Below are 15,519 nucleotides of genomic sequence, written 5' to 3' on the forward strand. Positions count from 1 at the left end.
CTGTTTATGCTCCCCAAGAGGCCAGCTGTCACCGGCTTCTTTGACCCAGTTTATTGGCGTGTGCTCAGGCACACTGACCAGCACAGCCATTTTGACGTGCTTGTGAGGCCCATTGTGAGTGGAAACAGTGGAGAGCCGCAGCTCCTCCTCGCTACAAGGCCCAGGCAGCACTTTTCCCTGCATAAACTCAGCGACCCCGGCCACCGCCACCAGTCAGGGGAGCACCCGTTTGTTTGACCACATTGTTTCCTGGATGCCCTTCATCACACTGGTGTCGTTTCATCACTGTTGTGCCTTAGAGAGAGAGAGAGCGAGGGAGAGAGATGGGGGGTGGGGGGGGATTTCCACCGGATTGGCTGCTCTTGGTAGAGCTGTTGCTAAGGGGAGGGTTTCACTCGGTGATGGATAGATGTGGCAGCTGGTAGGAGCGACATATAGATCAATTTAATGTTTCATTCAGGGCCCCAATGCCATCGTGTTCAACATGCCGACGCTGCGAGAGCGTGCGACAGAGCTACACGTCCTCAAAACTCACAAATGTTTGAAAAGAGACGGTTGATATGGATGTGTGAGCAGTGAGTTCTTCAATGGGTGCCGTTTGTCAAATTTATTGTCACGACTCAGGTAAAGTTTGATCACTCCGTGCAATCCCCGCCCCCCCCAATCGGAAAATTATTACGTTTGGCTGGAAGACAACTGCATGCAATTTAATTTGAGAGGAAAAAGTGCATGCAAACTATTCTGTGCAAGTAAATATAGAAAAAAAATAAAGTTACAGCCCAGCTACAATACTTCTCCAATGTATTTTAAGTGTTCTGCATCTAATTGTAATCATATTATGGCAAAGGGAACTATTACATTACTGTAGGACATTTACATAACAGGGTCTACATGTAACAGACTTAAGGTTAATTCTGCTTGAGAGCTTTGACCTCTTTACATCTTCTCCTTTAAGTAAATCCTCAGTAGAGCACCCAAATCCTTAAATGCAATCCAACATTACATTTAAAAAGGAAAAAAAAAGTGTTAAAAAACCTGCACAAAACCCTCGAAGTGTGCGTCTATCATCACTGCCTCAAGCAGTTTAAACAAAACAATTCAGGCAGAGCGACGTCAACATCCTGGTAGAGAGAAAACAAGGAAGCCAGCGTCAAGTTTGACAGTTATTTATTTCAGCTTTACTGCATCAATATAAAATCTGTTTCGAAATAGTCAAGGACAAACAATTGAGCCATTCAATCAGACAATGGGGAAGGCGACTGAACAGGGCTTACAAAAATAAAAGTCAAGGCACACCATGTTACAGTAATACCAAGTGGAAAGAGTTAGAAAGCCCTTCAGCTCAGCATCAGAATAATTTATCATTTTAAAAATGAGGGGACAGAATAACCAGCATTCGATATCTCCTACAGGCAGAAACCATTTCTTCTGAACAAAACAAAACCAACTCGACTCTGGTGACAATTGAGATTTCAAATAAAAAAGACAAATTTGAGGGAAAACGGTCCTGCATATAACCAAGAGCTGTGCTTCATCTGGACTGCGCTCGGATTCAAGAAAACCTCCACCCGAGTACAAAGTGTCCCGCCTCTGCAGGCAGACGCTTGACGGTTTCACTGGTTTGGGGCTGGAAGGGGGAAGCAAGAGAGTTGGAGTGTTGCCTTTTCAGGTTTTGGACGAGGCGCTCCACTCCACTGTCCCATCGAGGATTTGTCTGAAAGAGGCTGGGGGGCCTCCCCCCCCCTTTTTCACAAAACATCCCATTGTTGCGAGTTAAAGCAGTCCAGCCGGGTGGTGGTCGAGGCGGGTGGTGGGAGGGGGGGGGGGGGGGGGGGGGGGGGGGGGGGGACTACAGGAACGAAGTTACTTCTATCTCATGAAGTTCCCTCCTCCGATTTCCCTCTTGTACCTGTTGGTCAGGCTGTCCGCCTGCAGCGTGAGCTTGGACAGAACTCCGAACAGTCCTCTGAGGTGATAGTGAAACTGGTGCTCCAGGTCGGCGTTGTTCTGCAGCGGCAGCACGCCGGTCCCCGGATGCTGCTGCTCCTCCTCCTGCTTCACCGCCATCTCCAAGAAGCTGGCGCCGCTGCTCATCTCCTTCTTCAGCAGGCCCCACTCCATGTCGTTCTTGATGGACTTGAGGAGCAGGTAGTGCTCGTACATGTCCCTCTGCTTGTTGGGGCAGGGGGGCTCATTGTTGTTGGCCTCCAGCTCGCTGGCCGCCAACTCCTCCAGGGGCATGTCCCTCAGCAGGCTGGGCACCATGATGGTCTCGTCCATGTTGTTGGCCGCGGCGATGAAGCGGTGCATGACGTTGATGAGCGAGTGCTTGTTGCTGGCGGGGTCGCTGCTGATTTGCATCATTTTGAAGGCTTGGTTGAGATTTTTTTCTTTTGTTTGTACAGGCAGGTGGGTGTTCTTTGTTTTCTTTGAAGGTGGAAGATGCTGCTTGGTGTTTGAGAGGTGGCTGATCTGCAGGGAGAGAGAAAGCATGAGGTCGGAGGAACGACAGATGAGACTCGACAGAGGTGCAACACAACAAAAAGGCGAATCCTTTCAACCACAGCTTTACATGATTATGGATCAGCCTGCGAGGATGAGTGGAGCACAGCACCATGACTAAATATAAAAACAACATAAACACACAGCCTCAATAGTATTTCCACGGGGACAATCATCCTATAATGGTGCCGCATTGAAGAGCCAGAATCACATCAACGTGACCTTGACTTCCTGCTGCTGAAATCAAACATCAGACCTGAAGCGGGAGATTTAGAAATAAAAATAAAAAACAGCACAGACTTACCTGAACTAGGAGAGAACCTGAGGAAGATCTTTGTTGGCGCTGGTTATTCAACCAAGACTTCTCAGGCACAGAACACCACCCGCCGGGAAGAAAAGTGAAATTTTCCCCGACAGAGAAACGGCTCAGCCTGCTTTTATACCCGGCAGCCGGTTCAGGGTGGTGGGGGCAGCGGAGCCCCGCCCCCATACATGCATCTGCGCAGCCCAATTGGGTGGCATGGAGACGTGGGCGGGTCTGAAACACCATCTGATCCTAATGCGACCAATGAGGAGCGAGCTCACAGCCACAGTCATGCGTTTGTCTTGCAAAGAGCTGCGCCCTGTCCACGCCTCACATTTCCCACCGCCGTTTGTACCCTGAAGGCACCACCGGTGCAAGTTACAGTTTGTGCGGCTTTGAAAATATTTGTATCATACAAAAGGATAATTACAACCCTTGCTTTAATAAAATATTGCAGCCTTTTGTTAATACGATCCCTCCCATGTAGTCAAGTCCTCCCTTCTGCAGCGACTGGGGTTTACGGCACAGTGCTGCCACCTGCTGTTTATCACACGCAAGACAAAAAACAAAAAACACTGCACACACTGAAACTGATCAAATTAATTGAATCCCAACTTTGACAATTTGTGACATTTATAAATTTTCCCCCTCTTTACAGTTAAAATGATTTTTGCACCATTGCATAGCCATGCCACTAAAACAGATTTAAATACATTGCCTTTATATTGGACTTTCTGTGCAAAGTTTGCCTGTTCTTTACCAGCAGACTGTGATAAAGGCAGCCTCCAACCCAAAGATTAATAAGACAATATGGAAGAATGAGGCAGCATTAGCAAGGAGAAATCCTTTCCTACAGTTTCAAAACAAGTCTGTTATAATCTAGTTTGTCGAAAATGATTTTCACAAACTCCAAACTGATTTGGACCACAATCTTTACTTCGAGACTGTAGGGATTTTTTTTTTTCTTCAAAATGACATTTTTACTCCAACTTGCTAAAAACTAAATATACATATGTAAAAAAAAACATTGTAAAGATTACACTAAATGTAGAAATGTACATGGGAGATACTCAATTGTCATCAATCAATATCTGCAATCCTGTATTTCTGCTGAAATGATTTATCTACATAAGTGACATTTTACATTTTAAGATGAAATCATTAATTTCTTTACTTAGTTGTAATGAATCTAACAATTTTTAAATATTTGAACATTCTCCCACAGAAGCCCCATTAGTAATACCAGTGACCAATTCTAAAAAAATAAAAATAATAGAAAGTTATATACCTTAGGCCACCTCTGTCTGTTGGTGTTTCAAATAAAACACAGAGTAACACATCAGTATTGCATCATTGGGAACAAGGCCTTGGACTTACCAGATGTTTGGTTTGGAAATGCTCCAGAGATTAGCAGTGAGGCTGCAGAGTGCGGATTGTACCTGTTTGTGTGTGTGTGTGTGTGTGTGTGTGTGTGTGTGTGTGTGTGTGTGTGTGTGTGAGAGAGAGAGAGAGCAGGCAGGAGCAGCACAGGTGTGTTTAATACAGTCAACAATAAATCATTAATTGCAGGATACTTGTGATAATACAATATATAGTTTATTAGGCTCTAGGTTTCTAGCTGAAACGAAATAGGACTGCTTGTGGACTAAGTTGGGTTTGACTTCCACTATTATGAAACCAGTACAACAAATAAAATTAAATAAAAAAAGAAAAGAAAATCATGTTCAAACCTGTTCAGCGAGTCAGATTTTTTAGTTTTATAAAAAAACAGAGGCCAGAAAGATGAGAAACTATTGGTTTAAGGTAGTGTGCTGAATATTAGAATATCAAAAGAGTTGATTGATTAAAGTATTGGAGAAAATATTATAATTCAAAGGAAAAAATGGAAAAGGATCTAAAAAAACAACAAAGAGTTAAGTGTCAGCGAAGGCACTGACTGGACGCTACAATGACTCAACACTCAAAATACAACTATAAGAAAACACTTTCTGTCACTGATTGCAAATGAGCAGTGAATTCTTCAATGGGTTGGATTAGTTTAGCCTCGATAGTGTTGAGGTTTAACCTACAAACTGTCACATGCTGGAATGTCATCAAAAGCAGTGAGATAGGTTTGTTCATATTTGTCCAAAATGTAAGTTTGTGACCTAAAATCAAAGACTTTTGGAGGCAGTCTTCGATCAAAAACATAAATGTTTTCTACAAAATCGAAAAAAAGAGTAAAATATTACAAAGTTCTGGACCCAAGATGAACACTATCTTCAAATACTCTGTTTATATGAAATAAAATGCCTATCCTTATACAACCAAGTAGTTTTTTTATTACATAAAGTACCATTTAATATGATGAAGCTCCACAGCTTTGCCTGCAAACGTACGTTAATAAAAACGTCTGAAAATCTGAAGCGCCTGAATATGAACAGTCCGGCTCCAAAATAAACACGTGTTTGGATTAGGGGAATCAATAACGATTTCAAACTAGATAAAACATCATTACTTCTACAAAAGGCAGAGTGTTTTGTGCTGGATGAGTATTAAGGTATAGAAATGTCTGACGAGCGTCGACTGAAACAAGCAGCTTCTTGTGATAGAGACTTTCTGATCTTGTTGATCAGAAAGTCTTTGACGTCTCCGTTTCTGTGAGGATCCTACCAACAGGAGTCGTGTGTGTGTGTGTGTGTGTGTGTGTGTGTGTGTGTGTGTGTGTGTGTGTGCGCGTGTGTCAAAGTATGCACTGCATCTGCAGAGCAGACATGTTCATGCAAACCCCCAGTAAAACACACCCCATCAACGATACAGAAGTTTATTCAAATTTAATTTTTTTTCTCAAGTATTTCACATGCATTCACAAAAGAACAATTTAACACTGAAAAACAAAACAAAAAATAAACTGTCATATGAAGTTGGCTGGGCCGCTTTAACTCGCTCCCCCGCAGGCACTTCAGACAGCACTGGCCCGCACGTTTCACCAAGGCTTCGTTTGCAGAACGACTCGGACATGACACAAACTTGATTTCAGGGTGGCGACCTGGCGTCCGCGCACGAGTTTCACATGTAGTGTCGGAGAAGTTTCAACATTTATCAGCTTATTCAATAATATCTGCTCGACTACACAACTAGTTGTTTTGTTTTTTTTTTCAGCAAAAAATTACAAAATGAAGGCAGCAGCAAGTCAAGAAATGAAAATGTTCACAAAAGTATTTAACTACAAAAACACGTCGACACTTAATGGGAGTTTCCATAATTAGATCCCAGGAGGAAAAAAAACCCAAAAGAAAACAACAAAAGAAGAAGAACTCCGACGTGTCCCGTAACTTTCCCTTTTGGTCAAACTCAGCTGTGTGTTTTCATTCTCCTGCAACACGTTTCCCTTCTGTCATGGGCGAGATTGAATAAAAGGGTTTTTCCCTCTAAAATAATACCAACTAGCACACATACATAATATTAAAATATGAACTCCGCTTGCACCAGGAGCTGCCCGTCAGTCACCTGCAGGCACAGAACAGAGCGGCGGTCAAAATAAAAAAACAAACCAAAAAAAAAACTGGAGGAAAAAGATGATCGATCACTTTATAGTACAACTATAAACAGCAGGAGCTGAATATTAGACCTCAAACACACAAAGAAAACACACATTTTAAGAGTTCTAAGTCTCACAACTGCTTTCAAAATCAAGAATTTACGACCTGCTTGATGAGGGGAACCGTCAGACCATCTCGTACTGGTTGTTGGTGATGTATCGAGACAAGCAGCAGGCCAGGAAAACCCCGATGAGCTGAGAGGAAAAACAGAAAGGACAGGAAAACTCCGCATGTCAAGACTCTATAGCAATACACGAGTGCAAAGGGACATCAGAGTTCAGATGGAATATAAACGGAGCCGGAGATCTTTTTTTTAATTTATTTCTAGAATACTTTATTTTTACTCAAACCACTTTTTTCCCCCCTCCTAATCCAAATTAACCAAACGTAATCTAATCATAGGGTCCCTGCTCAAATGTTTCACGACTCCCACGTTGCAATACTGCATGCAAATAGAAATCATGTCGTAAAATGAGTACAGAAAAACTGCAACAAGCAAAGTTTTTTTTTTTTTTACTTTAATCTAAATCTATGCATATTACAAATCAATTATCATTGGTCAAAAACAAGCAAAACAACAAAAAAAGAAAGAATCTAAGAAATTCAGCATAAAGAGTCGGTTATCAGGGATCAACGATGTCGTCGTTAGACCGTCGGTAACGTACCTGGAAGAACGCGATCCCAAAAGAGATCCCAGCGATGATTCCCAGGTTGCTCTCCATCGTAGTGGTGACTAACGCGAAGCAGCCCTGGAAAAAAAGAAAGAAGAAGACGAAGACATTTAAATACAAACTCCTCAGTTTGTCTCGAAGTGATTGACGCCGTTTTGTCCCTCGCTCACCGTCTGGTAGACCTCCTTCCCGGCCTTGTCCAGGTCTTTCAGAGTCTCCGGCGTGCAGCTGGCGATGTCGGTGTTGCAGCAGCTGAGCGGGATGCCGCTCTCCTGAAAGTAAGCCGTCTCCACCCAGTCGGTGTAGTTCTTCACGCCGCAGCACTGCAGCTGCATGGGAGCGTCACAAATAAAAACACGGGGTCATTTAAAGTAATGACGAGTCCAACCGGCTTGATGGTTTTCATCTGGGGGGGGGGGGGGGCAGGTCGCCAAAATTCTAAAAATCTTTAAATCTTCAGTTCTGTGACTAGTTAGTGCAGTACATGAAAAAGCATTTACAAGTGGTTATAGAGGAATGTGAGCACATAGTGGCAAACGTTTGTCATTATTGTCAATGAGTTGTTGTGATGTACAAAAAAAAGCATTGTTTCTGCCCAAAACCCTTTTCTGGTTGTGAGAATTCTGTTCTTGAAGGGAATATGCAATTGTTGAATGTAAACGATCAAAAATAACAAAGTCATTCATTCATTCAAAGCCAGAGAGAACATGCAAACTCTCCATCGGACAATAAGCACCCAGGAAAATAGAACCCCGTCTGACTCACGTTCCTCTGGATGAGGTCCACCGCTTTGCTGCTGCTGTCAGTGGAGTTGTAGGACTGCACCGCCTCGTTGAAGGCCTTACCTAACGTGGCTTTGATCTGGCGAGTTCACAACAAAGCAGGTTAGACGATTCGAAGATTGAAAAGGAAAAAAAAAAAAAAAAAAAAGAAGCTTCGGCTTCTCACCTCGTGCCTGAAGATGAAGCCTGAGACGCCGGCGATGAGCTCAGCCAGGAACACCAGGGTCAGAAACATGGCATACTGGGGGAACAAGAAGAAACAGCAGCGACGAAGAGTCAGACCCGATGGCGGACGTCCGTCCTGCCCCCCCCCCCCCCCGATGCCTCCTTCACTCACCAGTTTGAGCATCCACGGGCTGCCGCGGCACGTAGCGAAGCAGCCGAACAGGCCGAAAATAACGATGATGGCGCCGGTCCCGATGAGGACATATGGTGCGTTGGTGCTCTCGCTAGACGCCAGGGAGAAGTAGGTCTCCAGGCTGACCTTCCCCCACACCCCGACGCCCAGCAGGATCACGCCTGTGAACTGAAGGAGACGACGGGCAGAGTCAGCGCCGCCATCCGACAACCACAAGACGCACACGGCTGAAGATTGAAGGCCAGGGGGGGAAAAAAGAAACACTCGCCAGCTTTCTGGCAAACCGGCAGAGGTTTTGTGCTCTGATCCAAACGGGATTAAAATCAACGGCACTTCTCTGTCGGTATAAGAACAAATCCTAATTTTTTTTTTTACAGATCTTACAGATTACAGAACTTTCCGTCTCGGCGTCAGGCAGGTGGTATCATGTGACTCTTACAAGAACAAACCCTTTAATATCTTCTATTAACGTCGTTTCACAAATTTTAATAATCGACTTGTTTGCTTTCTCTTTATCGTAAATGTCCATTTATTGCCTCACGAGTTCACGTTTATTTACGGTTCCATTTATTACAGCTTCACGGGATTTGGATCCGTTTCCTCGGATTTTAATTACATCGGTTCAACATTACTAATAAGTTAAATTGTACTAATGTTATCCCGACTTTAACATTCAAGCAACAGTTGTTTGTGAAGGTGTTGTTTAGAAACTGGGGATTGCAATAAAAATCTAACAATGAAGGATAGTTTTTTTGTTTTTGTGTAACAAATTCTCACAGTGGATTAAAAAGACCCTTCGGCTTTTAATTATTCATCTCAGTACTATTTATATCAGGTTTGGACGTATTGTGGAGACTCAACTGTAAAGTACAGGTGAATGGACGTCAAAGGCAAAATGTCATCTTAAAAATTAAGTGAACCAAGTAAAATACCAATAAAAAAATGTATTGAAATAATAGAAAACGTTTGGCGTGAATTAACGATTGCGTGTCGACATATTCCCACTAATTCTTTATTTCTTTTTTAACTCTTTCTCTCCGTTCAGTGGATCATCTGCCTCAAACTCCACGTCCTCTTCACTACATCCATAAATCTTCTCCACCTTCCTTTGTCTATTACGTTCATTATCTCTCTCAGCCCGACCTCTCGCTTTATCTCCGAGCAGCTCAACCTCATTGTCCCTCCGATCTGTTCATTAGTCCGTCCAGATTCCCCTGAAAATAAAACCCAGACTACATTTCCGCGAGAGATATAAGCCCTTCCCACCCGTCTAAGCTGGCCTCCGTCGTCAGATTTGCAGGGGGAACAAAAAGCTCCACGGGCTGAATAATTTGTTAATTCTTATCTCCTCTGACTGAAGATCGACACGGGAAATTTTCACTTAGGAACCGGGGACGGGAGAAATCCATGAGAAACACAATTTCCCTTATTGATTTCCTTTATTTAATCCACAGTTCCCACGGGAGCAAACCCAGGCGAGTTCTGGGGGGTGGAGTGGGTGGGGGGTGGGGTGATTGCATCTTTGCAAAAACAGCACTCTCTATATTCAATCAACTCTGTTCCCATCTGCTGTCGGGTCGCACGCCGGTACGATTCCTTCTCTACCTGTCCGGGTGAAAGCAGAGCTCAGCCTCAGACGTGGTCTGATCATCTTCAACGCCATGCCTCTCTGCTCATTAGCCTCGGCTCCAGCAGCCGGCGGGGCAGTAAATTGCCAGATAAAAGCAGCGACCAGGACTTTGTGTTGGCAGCAGCCACACATGACTGTTTGCTCGGCGCAAAGATTAACAGGGAGAAGCCATTTAGAAGATAAGAGCCCGTTTTCTTCTGGAGACCAGCTCAGGTTTATCCTCTGTAAATAAACATGCACTCAGTGGAAATGGGGTTGTAAGTTGTATCATTCTTTTTTTTTTTTTTTTACACCCCCCCCCCCCCCACCCCATTCAGTCTTAGTGTTTATAAAAGGAAACAAATAAAGCCTATGTTGTAATCGTCTTAAGAAGTTTGTTTCATTTGAATCAGAAGTTTTTCACTGTCTTTGCTTGTCAGATTTGAAGGAGATTATCAATCCGGAACATTCACTTTCGCTGAACGTCAGCATAGGATTGAAATGCAGATTAAAAAGATCCATCCAAAAGCTATGTACAGAACAGATTCCCTTTCTGGTTTGTTTCCTCCTATATGACAAACTGATTATGCATTTCGTGGTAACGACACTGTCCTTTGGTCCGACACATTAAACTTTGAAATCGTGGGAAGGTGAAGCTAAGAAACACTGATGGTGAAGATCCAACTGGACAAATGAGAAACTTCTCAAAACTGGAAAGAAAGAAAGAAAGAAATATCACATTTAATTTAGTGTCTTGATTAAAACACCGTGGATTCTGACTTGATTGTTTTTGTTTACGTCCATAGATACCTCCAACTGTGCAATATGTGGTGCAATACCAATAATAATCTATAATCTATGTGCAATACATCCACCCCCATATTCCGTACATATCCACACTTATAGGCACCGTGTGCATATTTTTATTATCTTGTATTTTTATCTGCTTTTTTAGTTTCTGCTATGTGTGCTTCTTTCTCTTTACTATCCTGCTGTACCACTGCAAATTTCTCCACATGGTGAGATAAATAAAGGATATCTTATCTTATCTTAGATGGGCCACTGTCTGTGTGTGGATCTGCCTTCTTAAGATAAATCCAACTGAATGTTCTGGATTGATATTGATGACATAACTGTAGCTATTCTGTAGATAAGTGGAACCCAAACTTACTAACCCAGCGCCCCTAGATTTCAAAATAAATGCAATGGAAAGTTTCTGTTTTTAGATTTGAGAGAATGTCTTATTATGGTTTTCTAGTTAATCTGGTTTTAACAACATCAGAGCCGGTGAAGTCGTTGTTCTTAGGCTGTGGCTTAAAATAAAACTATAACAAATCTAGAGTCATTTACTAAACTCAACAGAAGCATGCAGCAAAACAGCACGAGTCAGCCATTGTGGAATATCTGATATTGTTATTGAAGGTTTTGCGAATGACTGAGACATCAGCGAAACAAGACCACGGAGTGACTGCAGAAAACACAAAATCACAGCGTGTGCAACCATTTGAGTTTTTTCGATAAATGAACCAGCTTTATACACAGAGGAAAATAAATCTGAGGACTAGTAAATTTCACTTAATTGAATCTCTGATAAACACTAAAAAGTTAGTATATTTACACAATTTCGTATTGAAGTCAAAAAAATGTGTTCGAAATACAGGGCACTGATGTTTTTGTGGCCGGGACATGAATAATTTAAGTAATGCAAAAAAATATATATTCTTTTTAAACTTATCTTTACTGTTTCATTCAGTGTGATCAAAACAACAAATACTACAATACCTATAAGCAAAAAAAAAACCAACCTAAAACTAAAAAAAACAACGACAAGTAAGTAGTTTAAACAAAGAACAATCTTGCTTGATCAACATAAATATACATTATATATACAAAAAGTTGCCTTTATAAGTAGAAAAAGATTTTTTTTCATCTGTGTATATGTTAAAAACACTAAAGTTATCTGGCAACAGTGAGAGACATTTAAGTATTTTTAAAGTGGGTTACACTTGAATTGATTGGTTGAACGTGTCCTGATGTACACAAACACATAATCAGTGTTAGAAATAGCCAAACGCTCACCGGTTCCCGTGCGATTAATCGACGACGGTCTCACCGATTATCGAGTTTTACGCGAGGTTTTGAACGGATAAGTCAACTTTCTCGTGTTAAGATTAATAGAAGTAAGAGATAAACGTGTGTTTTTAGGAGACGATTTTCCGGTGACATTAGCAGCTAACAGGAGCTTTCAAGTCGACAAACGTCAACAACCTCCGCCGGATTCTCAACAAGTGGTCGATTAAAGCGACTTAGATCGGAGCCGTTAATCGGACACGTTTCACTCCCGAGGAGGAGACGGAGTCGTCCGCCTCGTTGGCACCGCCGCCACCGCCGCTTTGAGCCCCATTGTTGAGCCCCGCCGCCCCCCCCCCACAGCTCCCCGGACGGACTCACCCAGAAGACCAGGCTGTAGGAGATGAGGAAGGTCTTCAGGCAGGTGATCACCGGCTTCGTCTGGAGCCGACGCGACGGCGGCGACATGCTGGAGCTTCGGTTTACAGAAAACAGACAGAAAAAGAAAGAAAAAAACGCCGGAAAGTTGAGTTCACAGTCCCGGAGAGGAAAACGGAGGAGGAGGTGGGAGGGAGGAGGGAGGAGGGAGGAAGAAGAAGAAGAAAAAAAAAAAACTTCGGGAAAAGATCCAAGGGGAAAAAAAAAAAGAGGGGGAAGTGTCGTCACTCGACCAGATTCACTTTCCTGTGCAGTTTTCACTTCACAGAAGCAGGAACAACAAACCTCACCTTCAAACGTCATTAAAAATATTCCTCACTGATTCAAAACCGCTTGGAATATTTAATAACGACACCACTTTCACTTTTATTGTTACAGAAACTAATTAGAGTGAAATATTTTTTTGATTTAAAGCTGTACAAACACAGACCCACATTAATAATATTTTTTCGCAGTAAACAAAATTATGAACGTGAGATGACGTAACACTGACGCAACAGGAAGTTATTAGCGGTAACAGGAAGTAATGAGGATGTAAGAAGATTTTTTTTAAATAAACAAATGAACTTATACATTCTGTAAAACAATCTTCACAAAGGCTTTTGGGAGAATAAAACTGGATTTTAGAAGATACCTATCATAATTTCTAGAAATTGAAAATAAATTTACCCTTTGTATCAACAAAAATGAATTCTTAAGTCATTCATTTTTCACTCTTCTTATTCAGCAACCCTGTGGACTAAAATTGAGAATTATATACTAGGTAAAACTAAAAATGATGTTAAAATCGATTGTAAAAGTGTAACTGCATATTATGATTACAAAAATAAAGACAGAATACATAGTTCATTTAATAATTATAATCGTAAAATTTCACATTCACAAATGTGCAGATTGGCAAAAAATCAATAAAACAGTTGAGATGTTTAAAGAGCTATTAAAATGATAATGAGACCCTTTGCTCCCCTTGTACCATTTGGATTTTTATTATACTGTTCTCATTAAAAATATATGTCATTCTCATTTGTATTTGTTATCGTTAAAAACTTGTCATAGAGCTTAAGATTATATGAATGTTTGCACTTGTGCATTTGTGAGCACCGTCTGTTAGAGTTGTTTGTTTTTGTTGTGTTTGATGTTTGATTGAACTGTTTGGATGTTCCCTCTTTGTGCAATAAAGTTCTTGAGGAAAAAAAGGATGTAAGAAGACTTTTTTTTGTCATTGAATATATTTACAAACTTAACACAGGCACATAGCCTTTAGATGTCTGTATATTTTTTCAAGTATAATCTTTATTGTTAGGTTTACAATAACATTTTAACAGCCAGCCAGTCAGTGACAGTGATATCAAAAATGGATAAAAGGTGTATTATAAGTGAAATACTACAATAAGAAAAAAAAAACAACATAAGTGTACAAAAAAAAAAAATGATTCTAGTATTATTTAAATCATAGAACCTGCACACAGACACATGTGCGCCTGCTTTTGCATAGTCATCCTCTAGTCATTTCTGGCTGTATTTATAATAAAAACAGTTTTTAAGTCCTTGCTTTTCTTTGTCTGTAGTGTTTGCCAGATGGCAGTTGATCAAACAGGGAGCGATCCGGGTGAGATGTGTCCTTCAAAATGTCCTGTGCTTTTTCAAAACATTCTCATGATTTGCACCGGAAAACTCTTTTTTTTATTTTTTTATTTATTCCCTCAGCTCAGGGCCCACGCAGTGGGATAGTGGTAAGCACTTTCCCTCACAGCAAGAATATATTTGGTTCAATTTCAGAGTCTTGCTGTGTCTCCATGGGTTTCCTCTACTCTGTTTTCCTCCCACAGTTCAATTTGATGGTCAATTGTTGGCTCGAGATTGGAGGTGTGCGTTAGTGTGGATGTGTGTGTGTGTGTGTGTGTTTGTGTGTGTGTGTGGCTGGTTCTCTGCGTTTGCCCAGTGCTGGACTGGCAACCTGTCTAATGTGTACCTTGTCTTTGCACATAGACATGCTGTGGTCAGCTCCAGCTTCCCTCGATCCCAAGCTGGACGAAACAATACTGAAGATGGATATATCACAAGTTGAAGGACATCATATGAATCCACAACAAATTCAGAACTCTCTAACGGTTTTAAATTATACGCGCATTGGTTTTCCTACTTTTCCTCCACAAACACATGTTTTTAAAGTTAAACCATTCAGCTCAGTCTGGTGGGAATTCCACAAAATCACAAACTCTAACTTGCACTAAGTATTTTCCCACCCATTTGGAAAAATCCTGACCCTGTGTACAAAACCCCCCGAAAACATTTAACCTCATAAATTGGCTGAAAGAAAAACACACCAACACTCTCATTCCTCCTCTTGGACCAAGAGTATGGCATCAGAAACAGTCAATTCCTACAATATGTTGTAAATATTCAACAAATCAACCGTTCAATCCCAGCTGAACATTGAACTTATCAAGGTGTCACTCCCCTCATTTCAAAAATACACTTAATTGTATGGCAATCTGACAAAACTCTTTCTGAGCAATTCATAAAATTAAAATACATCACTTCCACAACAACAACAACAACAACAAACAAATTATTCCATGACTAAGAATGCAAACCTACAACTCGTACAATATAAAACAATCAATTTGTTGCACTGGGTAGAAAGAGTTTAGAATGGGCTTCACTTCAGATATCCATCCACACCTCTCAAAACTTATAATCATGCCACCTGGCACTGTTCACATCACATGTCATTATGTCCTTAAGTTTGTCTTTCATTTCAATATTATACAGATAAAACAACTGAAACATTTCTGCCTCTCAATCTTTCTTTCCTCCACTCCTGCACAATTTTGTTTTCTGTGAATGACAGATAAAAATACAAAAAACTGATTCAAAAGGGCTACACAATGAAAGTTTAAATTCAACCCTTTTAATCAAACTTTCTCCTCACGACTATCATCATGTAGTTGCTGGTATGGCTTCTAACAGCCAAAAAGAACACTGGAAGCAGGAGATGATGTGTGTGTCGTTTTGGCAGGTTTCCAGTGGACTCAGTCAATTGATCAGTATTTGTAATGAGATGTGCTCTGGGGAGATGAAACTGTTTCACCTAAATTACATTAAACGAGTGATTATTTACATCATCACTCCGAGCTCATTTAGAGATAAACATTGACACTTGATTTTTATCTTTTAATGATATCCTCCGGCAATGAGTCA

General features: G+C 41.3%; 2 protein-coding genes across 3 annotated transcripts; both read right to left on the minus strand.

Moving 5' to 3' along the window:
• Positions 1-1,150: 1,150 nt before the first annotated feature.
• mid1ip1l (MID1 interacting protein 1, like) lies at positions 1,151-2,909 on the minus strand. Its single transcript, XM_080465721.1, has 2 exons — positions 2,807-2,909; positions 1,151-2,472 (listed from the first exon to the last, which is right to left on the minus strand). Exon 2 carries the CDS (start codon positions 2,362-2,364, stop codon positions 1,870-1,872), a length of 495 nt encoding a protein of 164 aa, XP_080321847.1. The 5' UTR covers positions 2,365-2,472; positions 2,807-2,909; the 3' UTR covers positions 1,151-1,869.
• A 2,684-nt stretch (positions 2,910-5,593) lies between these two features.
• Positions 5,594-12,794, minus strand: tspan6 (tetraspanin 6). Of its 2 annotated transcripts, XM_080464911.1 has the most exons (9): positions 12,606-12,794; positions 12,259-12,352; positions 8,178-8,366; positions 8,007-8,081; positions 7,824-7,919; positions 7,229-7,387; positions 7,053-7,136; positions 6,493-6,581; positions 5,594-6,295 (listed from the first exon to the last, which is right to left on the minus strand). In XM_080464911.1, exons 2-8 carry the CDS (start codon positions 12,343-12,345, stop codon positions 6,513-6,515), a joined length of 759 nt encoding a protein of 252 aa, XP_080321037.1. In that variant the 5' UTR covers positions 12,346-12,352; positions 12,606-12,794; the 3' UTR covers positions 5,594-6,295; positions 6,493-6,512. The 2 variants fall into 2 exon arrangements, with proteins under 2 accessions (XP_080321037.1, XP_080321036.1); XM_080464910.1 differs by lacking the exon at positions 12,606-12,794 and having other exon boundaries at positions 12,259-12,573.
• Between the last annotated feature and the right edge of the window lie 2,725 nt (positions 12,795-15,519).

Source organism: Lipophrys pholis, assembly GCF_963383615.2.
Source record: "Lipophrys pholis genome assembly, chromosome: 6".
Lineage (NCBI taxonomy): Eukaryota > Metazoa > Chordata > Actinopteri > Blenniiformes > Blenniidae > Lipophrys > Lipophrys pholis.

What these genes read in the sequence shown, in the direction of transcription:
- mid1ip1l (XM_080465721.1), bottom strand. Translation starts at nt 2,364, where the DNA reads ATGATGCAAATCAGCAGCGACCCCGCCAGCAACAAGCACTCGCTCATC.
- tspan6 (XM_080464911.1), bottom strand. Translation starts at nt 12,345, where the DNA reads ATGTCGCCGCCGTCGCGTCGGCTCCAGACGAAGCCGGTGATCACCTGC. An exon ending in CCTACAGCCTGGTCTTCTGG is followed by an intron (nt 8,367 to 12,258) that starts GTGAGTCCGTCC and finishes CGTCTCCTTCAG; the next exon opens with TTCACAGGCGTGATCCTGCT. An exon ending in GCTTCATCTTCAGGCACGAG is followed by an intron (nt 7,920 to 8,006) that starts GTGAGAAGCCGA and finishes TGAACTCGCCAG; the next exon opens with ATCAAAGCCACGTTAGGTAA.